Source organism: Macaca nemestrina, chromosome 4 (genome assembly GCF_043159975.1).
Source record: "Macaca nemestrina isolate mMacNem1 chromosome 4, mMacNem.hap1, whole genome shotgun sequence".
NCBI classification, from domain to species: Eukaryota; Metazoa; Chordata; class Mammalia; order Primates; family Cercopithecidae; genus Macaca; species Macaca nemestrina.
In genome coordinates this window covers 60972436-60991578 of record NC_092128.1, presented here as the reverse complement: position 1 = coordinate 60991578, position 19143 = coordinate 60972436, and the positions used below count along the sequence as shown (strand labels likewise).

At 35.5% G+C, this 19143-nt stretch overlaps 1 protein-coding gene across 1 annotated transcript in view; it reads left to right on the top strand.

The window, feature by feature from the left end:
* Positions 1-19143, top strand: part of LOC139362528 (cadherin-related family member 4-like) — a 45849-nt gene that overhangs the window by 15249 nt on the left and 11457 nt on the right. Inside the window, exon 4 of the mRNA XM_071094085.1 lies at positions 17717-17876. Coding sequence (XP_070950186.1) covers positions 17717-17728 — 12 coding nt within the window. The 3' untranslated portion in view covers positions 17729-17876. The remainder of the gene's footprint in view (positions 1-17716; positions 17877-19143) is intronic.

The window sequence follows — 19143 nt, the reverse complement described above, 5'->3', positions numbered from 1 at the left end:
TAATGTTTCTTAGCTTGTTTATATTAATATAAAACCGAAACTGTAAATCAATTTCTTGCATGCACTAAATATACATAACTTAAAAATTTTAAAAATATAGCGTAAAGAACTAACCTTCTACAGATTTTATTTATAAGATATGAGATCACAGTTTGAGAAAAAAAAATTTAAAAATGCAAGCTGAAGGAAACAAAAGAAGGAGGAAAAACCCATCACAGTTCTAGTAGATATTTAAATTGGAAATTAATCGTTCTTTTTCAGTGTCCCAGCAACTTTTTTATATCTATATTTTGTCACAGAAATCTTTCTGGCTTATATAATAATAAACATTATTTTATGAAGTAGTTAAGCCCTTGAAGGCAGGATTCGTTCTTATTATCTTTTACCTCTATGAAATAAGCATAGACTTTCTTTCATATATATATGTATATATTCAGTAAATAATTAAGTACATAATTACTGTCTGTAAATCTATTCATCTGTCTATGTATCTATAAATTTCTTAGGGACTCTGAGTAGAAAAAAATGCATTATGGCCTAAGTACTTATTGTCACTGAGTATGAGAATTCTAGAGCTGGAGAAAACCTAAGAGAAACCTATATTTCTCTATCATTTTACACACAAGAAACTTAGACTTGCCTTACTGATTTTCAAAAGCAATGTGACTACTGATGGTTTCTCAAACGTGCAGCTTTGCAGTCATGTAGTTGAAGTCATGACAGATAAATTATTTTGTGCTCATCAGATCCTGTTTTATTTTATGGGTACAGAGGGATACTACATTTTCTGACTTCTTTTCAGTGAGATTGGGGCCACGTGACTCACATACAGCAGATGCTCTTTCCCAAGCCTGCAATAAAAACCCAAGTGTAAAGTCCACTTTGCCTTTGCAAGGTAATTTTAGGTCATCTTTTAAAGACAGAAACATTACGAGATGAAAGGAACTTGGATCTCTAAGTCACTCCTTGAGAAAAATTTTCCAAGGTGAGCTTCTTAACATGTCTTATTGTGATAGGGAGGAATTAACCTTGTTCCAAGTTAAGTGAATCAGATTTCATGTTTTAGTTGTTACTGCAACATGGTATAATCTATTTTGCCTAATGCAGAATTTCCTGGATAGTCAGATTTTCCCAAATAGTTGGAATTTCCACAAGTTTCCCATCTTTATGTTTCATGCTTTTATAGCAAACAACAATCCTTTTTTTTTTTTTTTTTTTTTTTTTCTGAGACAAAGTCTTGCTCTGTTGCCCAGGCTAGAGTGCAGTAGTGTGATCTGCAACCTCCATCTCCCAGGTTCAACAAATTGTCCTGCCTCAACCTCCCGAGTAGCTGGGATTACAGGCACAGACCACCATGCCTGGCTAATTTTTTTTAGTAGAGACGGGATTTCATATTGGTGAGGCTGGTTTCTAACTCCTGACCTTGTGATCTGCCTGCCTTGGCCTCCCAAAGTGCTGGGATCATAGGCATGAGCCACCACACCCGACAACAGCAATCTTTCTAGTATCAAGACACTTGTTTTATGCTCTCATGGTTTTATTTAGGTTATAAGATTATGTAAAAAATTATATAAGCAACTGGTTTGGGGAAAAATTATAGGTTTCAATTTTACCAGCTAATATTCTTTGAAACTATGTGCTTTTCTAATTGTTTGATATTTTTTGCAGTATTGGTAAATGATAAAATATAAGGAAACCCAGAGGCTTCTTGGTAAAGTTTAATACTTACTTAACAAATATATATTTCAGCTTTGACAATAACAAAAGATAATACTGTGTTTTGAAAATCACAGAAAATGGTATTGAAATATCTGAGCAATCTGAAATTTATCTGTATTGGCATTTTTATTCCAGTATTAAGTGATTTATTAAATCAACTACTTGAGATGAACATTGTCTCTGATTTGTTCTCATCTTTTATTTTTACTGGAATACAATTGTCCTGGGGCTAATGACTTAATGTTATATGAGGGTATTATATAACATTACAAGAAACCAGTGTATTTCTTGGAAAACACACACAAATATATACTCACATATAGATATATGTTTGTATCTGCATGTGTGCATATTTATATATATAATATACATATATGTATATACAGAGAGAGAATTTGATAATTAAAAAAAACCAAGACACAAAAATGGACATAAAATGGCATTTCCTGTCTTGACAATTTCAAATTCTTCTGTAAATTCTTCCATTATTAAGTGGGGAAAAAAGAAATCACAGGACTTATTCCCCATAATACATTAACCCTAAATACAGAATATTTTATTTAATTTAAATTTTAGCAAAATTAATAAAAAGTAAGCATATATAACACATCTTTAAATAAAAGCATGTATATTTATTTCCTAAACAATAATTCACATAGTATTATTGTTATTATTTTAGATGCATGAACTTGAAAATAATTTTAATTACTTACATGGCATTATAATCTTGGGGATGGGATTTATATTCCATAACAATACTTTCCTAATGATCTATAAACATTTCTGAAAATATGAGAAATATGTGCATCCTATTAGCTTTAAATGCTGAGTGTACTTGATTATTGTTATTTGTTTCCTAGGGTTGCTGTAACAAAGTAACACAAACTAGGAGTGGCTTACAACAGCAGAAATGTATTCCCTTCTAGTTCTGCAAGCTAGAAGTCTAAAATCAAGGTGTCAGTCTAAAATCAAGGTGTCAGCAGAGCCATGTTCTCTCTGAACACTCTAGGGAGTAATCTGTTCCATGCCTTCCTCTTAGCATCTTCTGTTGCTAGAAGGACTTGGCATTCCTTAGCTTGCAGACACATTATTTCCATCTCTGTCTTTGTTGTCATCTCTGCCTTGGTTGTCATATGATGCCCTCCCTGTGTATCTCTGTCTATGTTGATTCTCCCCTTCTTATAAGGATATTGTACTGGGTTAAGAGTACACACTAATATGATTCATCTAAACTTGATTACATACACAAATAGTATATTTCCAAAAAATATTAAATTCATAGGTATCAAGGGATAAAACTCGAACATATATTTTTGAAGTGCAATTCAAATCATAGCAATCACGTATGTCATCTTAGTCAATTTCTATTTTGGAAAGCAAGTTTAAAATAATGGTTAAAAGCATGGATTCTGGCATTAGGTAAACCTGGCAGACACTCCCATTTTTTTCCTTATGGACTGGATATCTTAAGAAAGTTACTTAACTCTGTGGGCCTCAGTTTACTCACAAGTGACATCTGCTAACAATACTTGCTCAAAGGGTTTGGCAGATGATTAAATAAAAATGTGAATCCCTCACAGTGCCAGAGACATAGTGAATACATTTTAGTGTTTATTATTGTTTTAGCTGTTACAATCACTAGTTGAGTTTTACTCAACGTTGAATGGTTTCATAGAGAGACTGAAATTCTCTCTCATTTTTACATTATCGTGTGCATTTACCTACTTAATATGATAAGCATACTTTTTTGTAAAGTTTATTTGGGAAATTTGGCCAGAAATCAGTAACATTAATCAAAGTAGAACTAGATTATAATGTAGACAGGCAGACTGGTAGGTAGGTAGGTAAGCAGGTAGATAGATAGATATATGTAGGTATATATAGGAAAGTATGAGATCAATAATTTCAAACTTTTAAATCCACTGCTCAAATTATCAGGGTGTTTAATACTTATGCCCTATGAATTCCTCTGAGAAGATTGGGAGTAATAGTTTATAATAGTTTCCAAACTCATTGCCCATGGAATAACTTTTATGGCATATCTTGGGAAAGCAATGCTCCTTACAACAGGCACTGAGAAATAATGTACAAAAATTAGATAACTTAAATGAAAAATAAGAGCGAGAACTGTGAGTATAACAACATGGCTTAGATTATCCAAGTACTAATGAGCAGTCTAACCACTTAGACATACACTTTTACAGGTAAAACATTGCTTGCTTGATTGATTGACTGATTGATTGAGATGGAGTTTTGCTCTTATTGCCCAGGCTGTAGTGCAATGGTGTGTGATCTTGGCTCACTGCAACCTCCACCTCCCAGGTCCAAGCAATTCTCCTGCCTTAGCCTCCTGAGTAGCTGGGATTACAGGTGCCCGCCACCATGCCCGGCTAATTTTTGTATTTTTAGTAAAAACGGGGTTTCACCATGTTGGCCAGGCTGGTCTAAAAGTCCTGACCTTGTGATCCACCCGCCTTGGCCTCCCCAAGTGCTGGGATTACAGGTGTGAGCTACCGCTCCCAGCCCGGATAAAACATTTTGGAAAAATAATCTGTTGCAGTGTTCTGGATGGCAGCTTTAGGGATTAGTTTTAATCCCTAAAGCTGAAATTATTTGAACTAAAACAAACAAAATGTTTTGGTTGATACTTCTTGATTCCTCTTTTTTTATCTTATTAAGAACATCAATATCTACTTGACTTTTTAAATTGTTTTGTATTTTTTTACATTGACATTAACACTCAATTGGTCTTTTTCAAGACAAAAAGTTATTTACTTTCAAAACAACATGTATCTATTTTATATGTCATATTTTAGTTCAACAAGTTAAAGAGGAAAAATACAATGGCTAGAATTTAATAGACATAACATTCCCAAAGTATATGCTTTCAAGGTACAATCTATTGGAGAAGTTAATATTCCAGTACACATAACTATAGTACGAAGGAAATGGGCCATAAAGGAGTCACAAGCAAAATGCTCTGGAGGATAGAAAAAAATTATTTTAAAGAGGCAAGGTTTGTGGAACTTGTAACTAAATGAATCCTGATGTTAAAAAAAAAAAAAAAAAAAAGTAAGAGGCCGAGCACGGTGGCTCACACCTGTAATCCCAGCACTTTGGGAGGCTGAGGCGGGCAGATCACGAGGTCAGGAGATCGAGACCATCCTGGCTAACACAGTGAAACCCCGTCTCTACTAAAAATACAAAAAATTAGCTGGGCGTGGTGGCGGGCGCCTGTAGTCCCAGCTACTGGGGAGGCTGAGGCAGGAGAATGGTGTGAACCCCGGGGGACGGAGCTTGCAGTGAGCCGAGATCCGGCCACTGCACTCCAGCCTGGGTGACAGAGTGAGACTCCATCTCAAAAAAAAAAAAAAAAAAAAAAGGAAGAACTGTTAAAATCAATATGAGGTTTTGAACTTGATTATGTAAGTACAGAATAGGACCTAGGTGAAATTATGATTCAGGCTTCGAGTACTGAAAGGGAACCCATTTGAAGATAGATAAAAGGAAATAGAAATAGGTTGGATCTTTATGAATTAGGATCATCACCAAAATCAGGATGAATGTCTTGTTAATACAGGACTAACATTAAGATCTTTTAAAGTAAGGAACATGGTCTTACTTTTAAGACCCCAAATTTTAATTCTCCCCCCACCAAAAAAAGAGAAAAAAAAAAAACCAGATAAATGATTGCTTTGCATTTCTTTGTTTTCTACCCAAAACAATATTATGAAACATTCAGAATCTACTGATAAAATAAATGACAAAGTTTTTTTCTTTTATGATAAGAACTATTTTTTGCCAAACTTTGAAGATATAGTCCCAAAGTATTGTACGCACAACCATATGCCTCCTTGTAAATAGAAGTTTTCTGACCCTTGCTGAAACCTCACTGGGGCAAAAATAATTGGCAGTAATTCTATAGAACCATAAACGTATTGCTTATTTTGAGTCATGTTAATATTGCAGTCACCTCTCTTGTTTTTAACCACAAACAGTACAAGCTGGTTCCATTTCTGGACTAAGCTATCAGAAGTACTTTGTAAGAATTTTGTGTTTTATTTGTGAAAAGTCACAATTATCTATTTATTTTAAAAAGGTGTCATGTGGCCAGAATTAGTCTAATATCAAAACTAGACTAAGACACTATTCAGAAAACTACAGACCAATATTTCTTATGAATGTAGATGCAGATATCCTCAAAAAATTATTCGCAAATCAAATCCAAAAATCTATAGAAATAATTATACATCATGACCTGGTGTTTATCCAAAGTATACAATGCTAGTTCAAAATATATAAATCAATGAATGTAATCCATCATATCCCAGGCTGAAGTAGAAAAATACCAGGAGCATATCAATAGATGCAGTAAAAGCATTTGATAAAATCCACCCTAATTCATGATAAAATCTCTAAGCAAACCAAGAATAGAGGAGTGCTTCTTTGAACTGATTTTTTAAATCTACAGAAAACTACAAATAATATCATATTTAATGGTGGAAAACTAGGATTTCCTGCTAAGATCAGGAATAAAGCAAGGATTTGTTCTTATACTACTGCTTTCAGTATCATTGATAATGCAATAGGATAAGAAACAGAATTAAAAAGTATACTGATTGGGAAATAAGAAATAAAACTCTCTTGTTTGCAGATGCCATGCTTTTCTACGTAAAAAAAAAACTCAAAAGAATAGACAAAAAAACTTTTGGAACTAATAAACCATTATAGCAAGATTGCAGGATACTAGTTTAATATATTAAAGTCAATTGCTTTATTTTATGTATCAGCAGCAAACAGGTAGAAATTGACATTAAAACTACAATACCATTTACATTGGCACCCTTAAAAATGAAATACTTAGGTATAAATCTATCAAAATATGTATAAGATATATTGAGAAAAACTACAAAACTGACTCTAAAAAATCAAAGAGAAACTAAACAAATGGAGAGTTATTCCATGTTCATTGATAGAAGACTCAATATTTTTAAGATGCCAATTCTTCTCAACTTGATCTACAGATTCAATGTTATCTCAGTCAAAAGCCCAGCAATTTATCTTGTGGATATTGACAAACTGATTCTACAGTTTATTTGGAGAGGAAAAAGGCCCAGAATTGTCAACACACTGTTGGAGGAGAAAAAAGACTGAAACTACTATGGGACTTCAAAATTTACTATAAATCTACAGTAATCAAGACAGTGTGGTACTGGTGAAAGAATATAAAACAGAATAACAGAACAGAGTCCAGAAATAGACCCACATAATATAATCAACTGATGTTTGACAAAAGCCATACAAAGATAGCCTTTTTAACAAATGATGCTGGAACAACCAGAAATTCACATGCAAAGGAATGAACCTAGACAATGACCTCATGCCTTTCCTCAAAAAATTAACTAAGAATGGATCATAGCTCTAAATATATAATGCAAAACTGTAAAACTCCTAGAAGATAACATAGAAGTAGAGGACTTTGGGATGGGAATGACATTTTAGATACTATACAACATGAAAGGCATGATACATGAAAATAAAGAATTGATCATCTGGACTTCATTAAAATCAAATTTCCCTTTATTATGAATTACAATATCAAGAGTATGTGAAGAAAAATCACACTGAGAGAAAATATTTCTAAAAGACATGCCTGACAAAAGACTGTTATTCAAAATAAATAAAGAACTTTTAAAAATCAACAATAAGAAAACAAGCAACCAGATTAAAAAATGAGGAAAGGACTGAACAGATAATTCACCAAAGAAGATAGACAGATGGCAAGTAACCATATGCAAAGATGTTCAATATCATGTATCTTTAGGGAATTACAAGTTGAAGCAGTAATAAAATATGACAAACCTATTAGAATGATGAAAAGTATTCTAATACACTGACAACACCAAATGCTAGTGAGTATGTGGAGCAGCAGGAACCCTTATTCATTGCTCTGGAAATGCAAACCAATGCAGCCACTTTGGAAGAGTGCAGTAGTTTCTTACATACTCTTACTGTATGATCTGGCAACCGTGCTCCTTGGTATTTAAAATGTATGTCAATACAACACCTGTATACAAATGTTTGCTCCACTGTATTCATAACTGCCAACAGGAGGAAGCAGCCAAAATGGCCTTAAGTAGGTGAATATATAAATATACTGTGGTACATCTAGACATTGGAATTTTATTCAGTGCTGAAAGAAAATGAGTCGTCAAGTCATGAAAAGACAAGGAGGAAACCTAAAAGCATATTATTAAGTGAAAAGAGCCTGTCTGAAAAGGCCACATACTATATGATTCCAATTATATAATGTTCTGAAAAATTCAAAACTATAAATATAGTAAAAATATCAGTGGTTTCTGGGGTTTGAGAGAAGAAGGAATGATTTAGCTTGGGAGAACACAAGGGATTTTTTAGGCAGCGGATTTTGTATGATACTACAGTGATGGATACATGTCAAATTTTTGCCCAAAACCATACAATATACAACACCAAGAGTAAACCCTAATGTAAATTATAGACTTTAGTTGGTAATGATGTGTCAATGTAGTTCATTGATTACAACAAATGTACCATTGTGGTGCAGTATATCCGTAGTGGGGAGGTTGTCCATGTATGGAAGAGGAAGTATATGGTAACTCTCTACTTTCTGCTCAGTGAACCCAAAACTGCTCTAAAGAATGAAGTTTAGTTCTAGATCCTTGAGGAATCACCATACTGTTTTCCATAATGGTTGAACTAGTTTACAATCCCACCAACAGTGTAAAAGTGTTCCTATTTCTCCACATCCTCTCCAGCACCTGTTGTTTCCTGACTTTTTAATGATCGCCATTCTAACTGGTGTGAGATGGTATCTCATTGTGGTTTTGATTTGCATTTCTCTGATGGCCAGTGATGATGAGCATTTTTTCATGTGTCTGTTGGCTGTATGAATGTCTTCTTTTGAGAAATGTCTGTTCATATCCTTTGCCCACTTTTTGATGGGGTTGTACCATATGACCCAGCCATCCCATTACTGGGTATATACCCAAAGGATTATAAATTATGCTGCTATAAAGACACATGCACTCGTATGTTTATTGCAGCACTATTCACAATAGCAAAGACTTGGAATCAACCCAAATGTCCATCAGTGACAGATTGGATTAAGAAAATGTGGCACATATACACCATGGAATACTATGCAGCCATCAAAAAGGTTGAATTTGTGTCCTTTGTAGGGACATGGATGCAGCTGGAAACCATCATTCTTAGCAATCTATCACAAGAACAGAAAACCAAACACCGCATGTTCTCACTCGTAGGTGGGAACTGAACAATGAGATCACTTGGACTCAGGAAGGGGAACATCACACACAGGGGCCTGTCATGGGGAGGGGGAAGGGGGGAGGGATTGCACTGGGAGTTATACCTGATGCAAATGACAAGTTGATGGGTGCAGCACACCAACATGGCACAAGTATACATATGTAACAAACCTGCACGTTATGCACATGTACCCTACAACTTAAAGTATAATAATAATAAATAAAAAAAAAAGAATGAAGTTTAATAATTTTTTAAAGGTGCACACAGATCAAAGAATGGCTTATTTTCAGTAATATCTGCTGTAACATTTTTAGTGCGTTTTTTTCTGCAAAGGGAAAAAACAAATGTATGATGAATATTGTGAGGATTTGGGGGTCTGTAATGGAAAATTAACCTAGGTTCTTTGCAAATACTTATGAAAAGTCAAAGTTAGACTCAGCAGTTATGAAGTTTATAAATATATGTTTATTTGGATTTTTCCGTGGAATATTCACAAGTTCACTGGCATGTTGGAATGAGCTCATACTGGATTGTGTTTGTTATTAGTGTCTCTTCTCAACGTTTCATTTAGTAACACATTGGTAGCTTAAATATTTTTAAAATATTTACATCATGAAATTTGGCAAACTCTATGAATTAGAGACTTCTTTTTCTTTGGAGAGGGGGTTGAGTCAGTTGTTAAGTACGAACACACCAGTGAATCAATCCCACTAGCCTTTGAAGTTTCTGTTGTGGCATAGGGCCTGTCACATAGTTGGAGTTCAGAAATGTATGTTAAATTGATTAATCAGTTTTATAAAGTGATTTACAGTGATGTTATGATTGAAGACAAATGAGAGAACTTAGTCACCAAGGGTGGAAGTGCATTTGAGAAAAGAGGGTGAAATGAGAGTTTGGTAGAGCATTTCTGGTAGGTAAGATAAGAATTAAAAATTTGGCACATTTTAACAGAAGAACTGAAATGGGAGAGTTCCCTAACCGCCTCGCGGGACTTGTGACAGGGGTGTGGCTCATTTGCTCAGCTGCTTCTAACTCAAACCCCTTATGGGAGGGAGAGCACGCAGGTGAGCAGGTGCAGGAGCCAGGGCAAGCACTTTTGGGCTCCAGCCCCATGTCAGTGTCTAGGGGTGATACAGTGCTCTTTTAGCATTTGCCGTCCGTGGACAGCTAAGTGTTAACCAGCTCAGTGGAGAGTCAGGGTGACAGCCTTTTTCACCCTACCCTCTTGGTACCTGGGTCCTTGTCCACGATCCAGGATGAATCAGGTCACTCCGACTTGAAGGAAAGTGAATGCTGAGGTTTTATTGAGTGATAGAGGTGGCTCTCAGTGGGATGGGGAGCAGGAAAGGGGATGGAGTGGGAAGATAATCTTCTCCTGAAGCCTGGTTGCCTCTGGCTGGGCTTCTGTCCAAAATCATGCTGTCTGAAGTTAAGCCACGTCTATCCGTAGTCTTTTACTCTCAGTTGCCTCTTCTCTCCACTTTCAGGTGTTTGCCTTTCCTCTCCTTCTCTGCTGTGCCGCTCTGCTGTTCTGCCAGTGGAACTTGGGGTTTATATGGGTACAGGAGAGGGGTGTGGCGGGCCAGAGTGGTCTTGGAAAAGGCAACATTTGGACGTGAAAACAGGAATGCCTGTTCTTATTTAGGGCCATGGTTTTCCAGGCTTGAGGGTGGAGCCCTCACCAGGGACCCCACCCTCTTGCCTCCTGTGCATATCAGAACTAAAATGTAAATTCAACTTTGTGTGTTCTGTTGCAAACTGGAGGTGTAAAAGGGAGTCAAGGGTTTTGTATTCTGAAGAGAGTGGGCCAAAAGTTACTTTTTTTTTTTTTTAGAAGAGTAGTAAAGCTAAAAGTCAAAAGGCACAAACTGATGGATAATTGGGTGTATAAGTGGAAGCAGAACGAGTGTGGGAGTGTGAAAGAGTGCACTGTTCCCTCCCATCAGGGGACCTGACTGGGTTTCAAGGCTTCATTCTGCTTCTTAGGTGGTGCCTTTTTTCTTGCACAAAGAAAAAAGGTAACTTCTCTGTGATCTATGTGCCTAATCAGTGAAACAAAGGTGATGAATTGGAAGGTCATTTCCAGCTGGAAAGTTGCATGATTCATGCATGGTTCTTTGAGAGAAAAAAATTGAGTAAGTAGAGGATAAAAAAAAAAAAAAACATAATACTTAGAGTAACAATGTTCATTTTTGCATGTATAAGAAAGAATCCTGAAAATGTTGGTAGACGGAAAAGATCTGAGGTAGAGAGTAAGTTAGAATATTTAAAGGAGGAAGAATATTTATAGACTATAATGAGAAAAAGAATATAAGTAGGGGTACTAAGGTTACAAAGGGATGAAAAAATTATTTCTTAGGAAAAAATAAAAACAATTATTAACAACACACCATCTAGTTGCTGTTCTAAATACTTTGTATAGAACATATCCTTTAATTCTTACAAAAATATAAAAGATAAAAAGGTTTCATTTCTATTTTACAAGAAAGTAACTGGGAGGTTCCTTGTCTAGGAACTGCCATGGAGACAAAGTTTGAACCCCAAATTCTGACTCAAAAATGTGTAGGCTGGTAGGCAGAAGCCTGTGGCTGGCAGCTGTTTGCTCATTCACCAGGCTGGTGACTTAGCCAAGCCATTTACTACTCAGAGTCTCTGGTCCCTTACGCATCAAATAGGAACAATGTTTTGTTTCCCATCTAACTTCTCGAGCTATTATGAGGCTTACTTGAGAAACTGTGCCTGTAAAAAGTAAAGTATGATAGACATGTGGTGTATTTTTGTTAAAAATGGACAAACGGTCATTGAAATTTTATTTTAGGGGATAAAAATTAAGGGATTTAATCTGGAATGCCCTGCATTAATCCATTAAAGTAGACAAGGCCATGTGCTGAATATAAATAAATTGTATTGGAAACTTAAGGGGCATGGAAAAGATTTGGACAAATTAATACTGGATAATCCCCAGTAGTATTATATTTTTACTCCAGTTTGATAATGGGAAATTTGCCAGACTATAACAAAGGAAATTCCAGATTATGATTTAGCGGAGACTTTTCTGTTGGCTTCAGTGCCATTTTGCTTTCTGTCAACATTCATACCATCTTAATATATCAGTGCTGTGTGTCAGACATCAAATTGCACTTGAAAGGGAAACAGATTTCTCATGAGATTCTGAACATTAGGATGACAACAACATTGGATATGTATCCACATACACATGAAAAGTTTTCTTTCTCAGTTTTCTCTTTTCTTCTTTGGCCCAAACAAGAAAATGTAGAAATAAAGCCAGAGGGATGTTAGATTTATTTTTGTGATTTGTTTGAACCTGAATATGAATTTGCTTCCATTTTTAATGATGTTGTTTAATCCTTACTACTTTACTTGTGTTTTTCTAATGCAGCAAATCTTAGAAGCCAGGATGAAAGCAAGGGTGGGAAGCATTATTATTACTTTGTTGTTATTTTGTTTTTGTTTTTGTTTTTTTAAAAGAGTCTGTATGAGGGGGAAAAAGAGACAAAAGGGAAATTATGTCGATGCCCACCCACAGTTCCTCAACTGGAAAGCCCTCCTAAGTTAAAGTAATTAAAGTCGAGCTGGAGGCTGTGTATGTATAAACCCCAGAGATAGCATAAAAACAGCCTTTGGGCATCCTCTGAGACAGAGGATGTTCAATCAGATTCTAAGAACTCAAGAACATGTGTTTTACAAGGGAGAAAGCCAAAATACAAACTTTCCTGTAAGTACTACAAATACCATATGGAAAATTGATCCCATAAACTAAGAAGAAAACATAATAAAGGAATGATTTTTAAATCCCATTATGCCAGTTAAGGGATATATTCCAGTCTTTCAACCTAATTTCCAAAAAGTACAACCAAATTAAAAGGGAGGATTTGAGTAATAATTCAAGTACCATTTCTGGTTTTCTTAGCAAACCTTTGTACAAATGGCTACTCTGACTTGTTACTTGCAAACTAAATCCTTTTTCAAAACAGAGAGAAAGAGATCATTACTTTCATTGGTTTCTTGTATTATATGGTAGTTCAGATTAGTGTTTGTTTTCCTTCAAATAGAGCTGTTGAATGGTAGCAAATTTATCTTGCCTAAGTTGTAGAGAGCTTCCCACTGTGTAGGGATACTTGAGAGGCCATATTGTCTGTATTTGGGAAATTACTTATTGCATTTGTTTACAATTATTAAGGCAGAATAGAGTTCAATGGTGAGATCATAAACTATAATTAACATTAAGTCTGTTCTTACATAAAAGTATTTGTTACATGGTGTTTACTATAATTTCCAAATTATAAGGCAGGAATAATGACATTTGATCAAATCTTATATTTTTCATATGGCTTTATGCTTTGCTTATGGTTTATAATATTTAAAATTTTACTTAATATAAAATAAGTATAATTCAAATATACTTATATTTATTGTCTATTTTAGGTAGTCCTATTATTTCCTGGAAAATTATTTACGTTTTACCATTTTGTGCACTTACCTTTTGCAGGGATTTTTAAAAATAAAAAGCCCATTGTTTTTAGCTCATAAAATTATCCCTCTAGAACACATTTGCCTTTATTTCTGTCTTGTACTCTGTGAATACCATGTACTCTGAATCAAATTTTGTATTAATCTTTTCATCAGGGTTCCCACAGTATGAAAATAAGGTAAATTTGAACTCTGTACCAGAACAAACACAGGTTTGTGACTTTAATTTATCAAATGAACTTCTTATTTTCCTTAGTAGATCTCTGGGCTGAGAAATCTTTCTCGCTGTGGAATGTATGTAGTTCTAGTCCCAGTGAGAGTACCAGCTTTCATGAGTTTTGACTCTGCACAGACTTTCCAGTCTTAACTTCTTGTCTCACACAGTCTCAGTGCCTAGTGTCCCATGATCCCTGAGCAAACCATAAATGCCAAGCCTTTTTACCATTTGGGCCATGTGCAAAGCTGCCCAAATTGAGCCTCCAGTGTCCATGCAAAGTGAGTTTGCTCTGGCTTTCAGTTTCTTCTCCATGGGTGACATCTATAAGCTTCCCCTTCTAACCTGTAAATTCAATTCCATATGCTCAGATTTATCATTTCAGGTATTTTGTAATAGAAGATTGTGATAATTATTTTTATCTGTCAACTTAACTGGTCTAAGAGATGCCCAGATAGCTGGTAAAATATTATTTTTGGGTGTGTTTGTGAAGGTGTTTCTGGAATAGATTAGCATTTGAATCTGTAGATTGAGTAAAGGTCTGCCTTTGTTGATGTGGGTAAATGTCATCTAATTCACTGAGGGCCTGAGCAGAAAAAAGGTAGAGAAAGGGTAAATCTTGCTCTTTTCTTGAGCTGGGGCATCCATCTTCTCCTGACCTTGGACATCACATCCCCTGATTCTTAGACGTTCAGACTCTGAGACTTGTACCAGCAGATTTCTGCCCCACCCCCTCAACCCTGGTTCTCATGCTTTTGGTAGGGGGCTGACTTATATCACTGATTTTCCTAGTTCTCCAGCTTACAGGCAACAGATGGTGGGACTTTTCAGCCTCTCATAATTATGTGAGCCAATTCTCTATCTATCTATCTATCTATCTATCTATCTATCTATCTATCTATCCATCCACCCACCCATCTCCTATTGGTTCTGTTTCTCTGTAAAATTCTGAATAATGTAAAGAGGCTTCTGTCAGATTTTTGGAAACGAAAGCCCGAAAGGACATTTTCATTTAATTCATAAAGTTGACTTCAAGTACACAAAATTGGACATTCATGACTCACTGTCATCATTGTTATGCTATGGCCTTCTTTCATTAGATAAGGCATTTTTATTAAAAATTAGTACCTACCATACAAAATAATACCCAAGATCTTGATGTTGTGTAAAAACAATGGTAAACAGCAATGCAGTTGTCAAAATGAAGAAATTATGGTGAAATGATCAGTAGTAATACCCAGCAATATGCATGGAACCTAGCAATATGCTCTTTGGTTTTTTTTTTAATGACTTAATTAAAGGGGAAGATTAGGCTAATAATTCAAGCACCAAAAGATTGCAAACATACACACTTTGTAAAGTTATAAAGTTAAAACAAAGCAAGACAATATTGAATACTAGTTTCAGGATGAGGGTTGTATTTGATGATGGTATTATTTTAAATTTGTGCAAATTTATGCAGTGTGTGTAAGTCAAGGATTTTAGGGTATGATAATGATATCTTGAAGGCAGGTAGAAGAATGAAACAATGGGGGCAGGACAAACCTCATAATTAGGCATATATTATTTTCAAACTCCTTTCTTTTCTTTTTTGTTTTTTAACCCTTTATTTTAGGTTAAGGGTATAGGAGCAAATTTGTTATAATAGGTAAACTGTGTGTCATGGGGGTTTGGCACACATATAATTTTGTCACCCAAGTAATAAGCATAGTACCTGATGGCTTATTTTTTTCCTGATCATCTCCCTCCTCCTACACTCCATCCTCAAGTAAGCCCCAGTGTCTGTTCTTCTTCTCCCAGTATTATTGTGTTCTCATTGTTCAGCTTCCACTCATAAGTGATGACATGTGTTACTTAGTTTTCTGTTCCTGTGTTAGTTTGCTTAGAATGATGGCCTCCTCCTCTATCCATGTTGCTGCAAAGGACATAATCTCATTCTGTTTTATAGCTGCATAGTATTCTATGATATATATGTACCACATTTATTTATCCAGTCTACCATTGAAGGGCATTTAGGTTGATTCCATGTCTTTGCTATTGTGATTAGTGCTGCAGTAAACATATGTGTGCATGTATCTTTATGGTAGAATGATTTATATTATTTTCGGTATATACCCAGTAATGGGATTGCTGGGTTAAATGGTAATTCTGTTTTAAGTTCCTTGAGAAATTGCTCCACTTATTTCCACAATGGCTGAACTAATTTACACTCCTACCAACAGTATATAAATGTTCCCTTTTCTCGGGAATCTCATCAGCATCTGTTATTTTTTTGACTTTTAATAATAGCCATTCTGACTGGTGGGAGATGATATCTGTGGTTTTGATTTGCATTCATCTAATGATCAATGATGTTGAGCCGTTTTGCAGTGTTTGTTGGCTGCTTGTATGTTTTCTTTTGAGAAGTGTCTGTTCATGTCCTTTATGCACTTCTTAATAGAGTTGTTTATCTTTTGCTTATAAATTTATTTAAGTTTCTTATAGGGGCTGGATATTAGACCTTTGTCAGATGCATACTTTGCAAATATTTTCTCCCATTCTGTAGGCTGCCTGTGTACTCTGTTGATAGTTTATTTTGCTGTGTGGAAGATTTTTAGTTTAATTAGATCACATTTTTCAAGTTTTGCTTTTGTTGAAATTGCTTTTGATATCTTTATCACAAAATATTTGTTCTTTCCTATGTCCAGTATAATACTGCCTAGGTTGTCTTCCAGGTTTTTATAGTTATGGGCTTTACATTTAAGTCTTTAATCCATCTTGAGTTGATTTTTGTATACAGTATAAGGAAGGGATCCAGATTCACTCTTCTGCATATGGCTAGCCAGTTATCCCAGCACCATTTATTGAATAGGGAGTCTTTTTCCATTGCTTGCTTTTGTCACCTTCGTGAAAGATCAGATGGTTGTAGTTGTATGTCCTTATTTATGAGCTCTCTATTCTGTTCCATCAGTCTATGTGTCTATTTTTATACCAGTACCATGCTGTTTTGGTTACTGTAGTCCTGCAGTATAGTTTGAAGTCAGGTAGCATGATGCCTCCAGCTTTTTTCTTTTTGCTTAGGATTGCCTTGGCTATTTGGGCTCTATTTTGGTCCCATATAAATTTGAAAATAGTTTTTTCTAGTTTTGTGAAGAATGTCATTGGTAGTTTAATAGGAATAGCACTGAGTCTTTAAATTGCTTTTGCATTTTAATAGTATTATTCTTCCTATCCATGAGCATGGAATGTTTTTTCATATGTTTGTGTTATCTCCGATTTCTTTGAGCAGTGTTTCGTAACCTCTTTATTTTCAACTCAAGCAACATTATGTAAAATTTAAATATTACCACACTGCTTTCAGCCCTCTTTGGAAGTTCTTTTTACTTTGCAGCCCCAAGCAGTTCAGGAGTATATACCATTTGTGGGATTGCACACAAAAGTGTCTGCTTCAAGCTAAGGAGGTATTAATGTCCCTTTTATAGGCTCATTATGACAGAAATAACCAGTAATGATGAGATTAATTCATAGCTCCATTATTTCATTTGAGACAGATACACTGGTTAGAGCAGATATTTTATGGTACCATACAAAAATGAACTGACAATATTGAGATAAAGATGTCTCACAAAAATTTCGTAACCACAGCATATGCCATTTGTCACAATAATGGATAATTAAATTTTTGAAGGAAAATCTTATTGTGATTTAAAGAAAAATATAATTAACAAGGATTTTTAAATTCCCTTTTCTCCAGAGAAAGGAAAGATTATTGAATATTTGGTGAATGTCTGTAAAAGGTAAGATAGTTAAATGGATAAAAAGAACCCTGGAACCAATTGCAAATTAATATTCTCTCCCTAAGGTCCAGAATGTTCTGTGACCTCTGCCTTCTCCCTGGTCTTGGAGTTTTTAGGAATAGACTAATTATTAAATACCTTTTCAATAAAAGCAGGTTAACTTCCAGTCAAGATCACATAGTCCATTTTCTCCCTGCTTCCCTGCCAGACGAAACTGTGAACCCTGGAAATAACACAGGAAGCAACTAGGAAGAGCTTTGAAAGACGGGAAGAATATGTTCCTTTTTGGAACCCCAGGATTTGAAGAATAATAATTGTTCCTCAATAGTTGGCATAGCACCTCACGTCTTCCCACCCAACAGGAGAAGGTAAACCAGACTTTATTTCCTGAGCCCAAATCTAGGAGCAGAAGGCAGCCTACTTAAACTCATTTCTCCTCAGGAGGGAATGGGAATCCTTCTGACAATGTCAGGGATGTCCAAAAATAATCGAGGATTAATCAGGATTTTCACCAACAATAAGCAGCTGTTAGAAGCGCTCTCTTGAGGCTAGATCTCTTACAAACAGACACCAATGTAGGTAAACTGAACCAGCAAAAGACACCCAACCACTATAAGTGGCCAGCCCTGGGACACCTTTCAACCTCATAGGCCTGAGACTCTCCTCCCCCTCCTAGGGACACTGGGACAGCAGAAGACACTGCAAGGGGGAATTCTCAGTACAACAAGAACCTGGCCCAGAAAATGGTCTGTGTCTCCTAAAGGCAAAAGCAATGCTTTTCAACATAAAAAGTGCCTAGTCAGAGGAGCATCTTCATGTATGCCTGTGACTCCTCTCTTCCACCAGCAAACACTGGGGCAAGTGGGAGTAACTAGAAAGATGCAGACAGAGGCATCAGACTTGGAAGACACTTTGTCCCTGTGGGCTTCAGATCCACCTCTTGATGGAGCGACACCCAGTGGGCTGGATTGGGAAAATCCTTTTTACCACCTCAGAAAGGACCAAAAGTGAACAGCAAAAGTCCCAGTGGCACCAGATATACAAACTAGACTGAAATAATATTGCAAAGCATCTGATAATTAAACTAGTCTTTGGGAACACAGCTCACAAAAGTGAGCGATGCCCTGTGTGTTAAACCTAAACATGACAGCTGTTGCTACAAAACAATTTAACTAGGACCCAGAATCTTTTTATATAAGAGACAAAATATTCAAGATACAATAGAAAATCACCTGTAATACAAAGAAGTAAGAAAATCACAAATGGAATGAGAAAAAGCAATCAATTGACTTCAGCACTGAGTTGAATCAGATTTTGAAATTGTCTGAGAAGGATTTTAAAACATTTGTCATCAATATACTTCAATGTATAAATACACATTAAGTATCAGTATGGAATACAACTAAAACAGTACATAAAATTAAATTTATATCAGTAAATGCTAAAAATGAGTAAAGTTTCAAATTAATAATCTAAATTACTATGTCAAGAAACTAGAAAACCAAAAACAAACTAAAAATAAGAAGACTGTCAAGCTCGGTCCATCTGCTAGACCATTTTACGTACCCATCAACAAAGTGTGAGTGATTCAGTTCCACAACATCCTCACCTGCATTTGGTGTTGTCACTATTTTT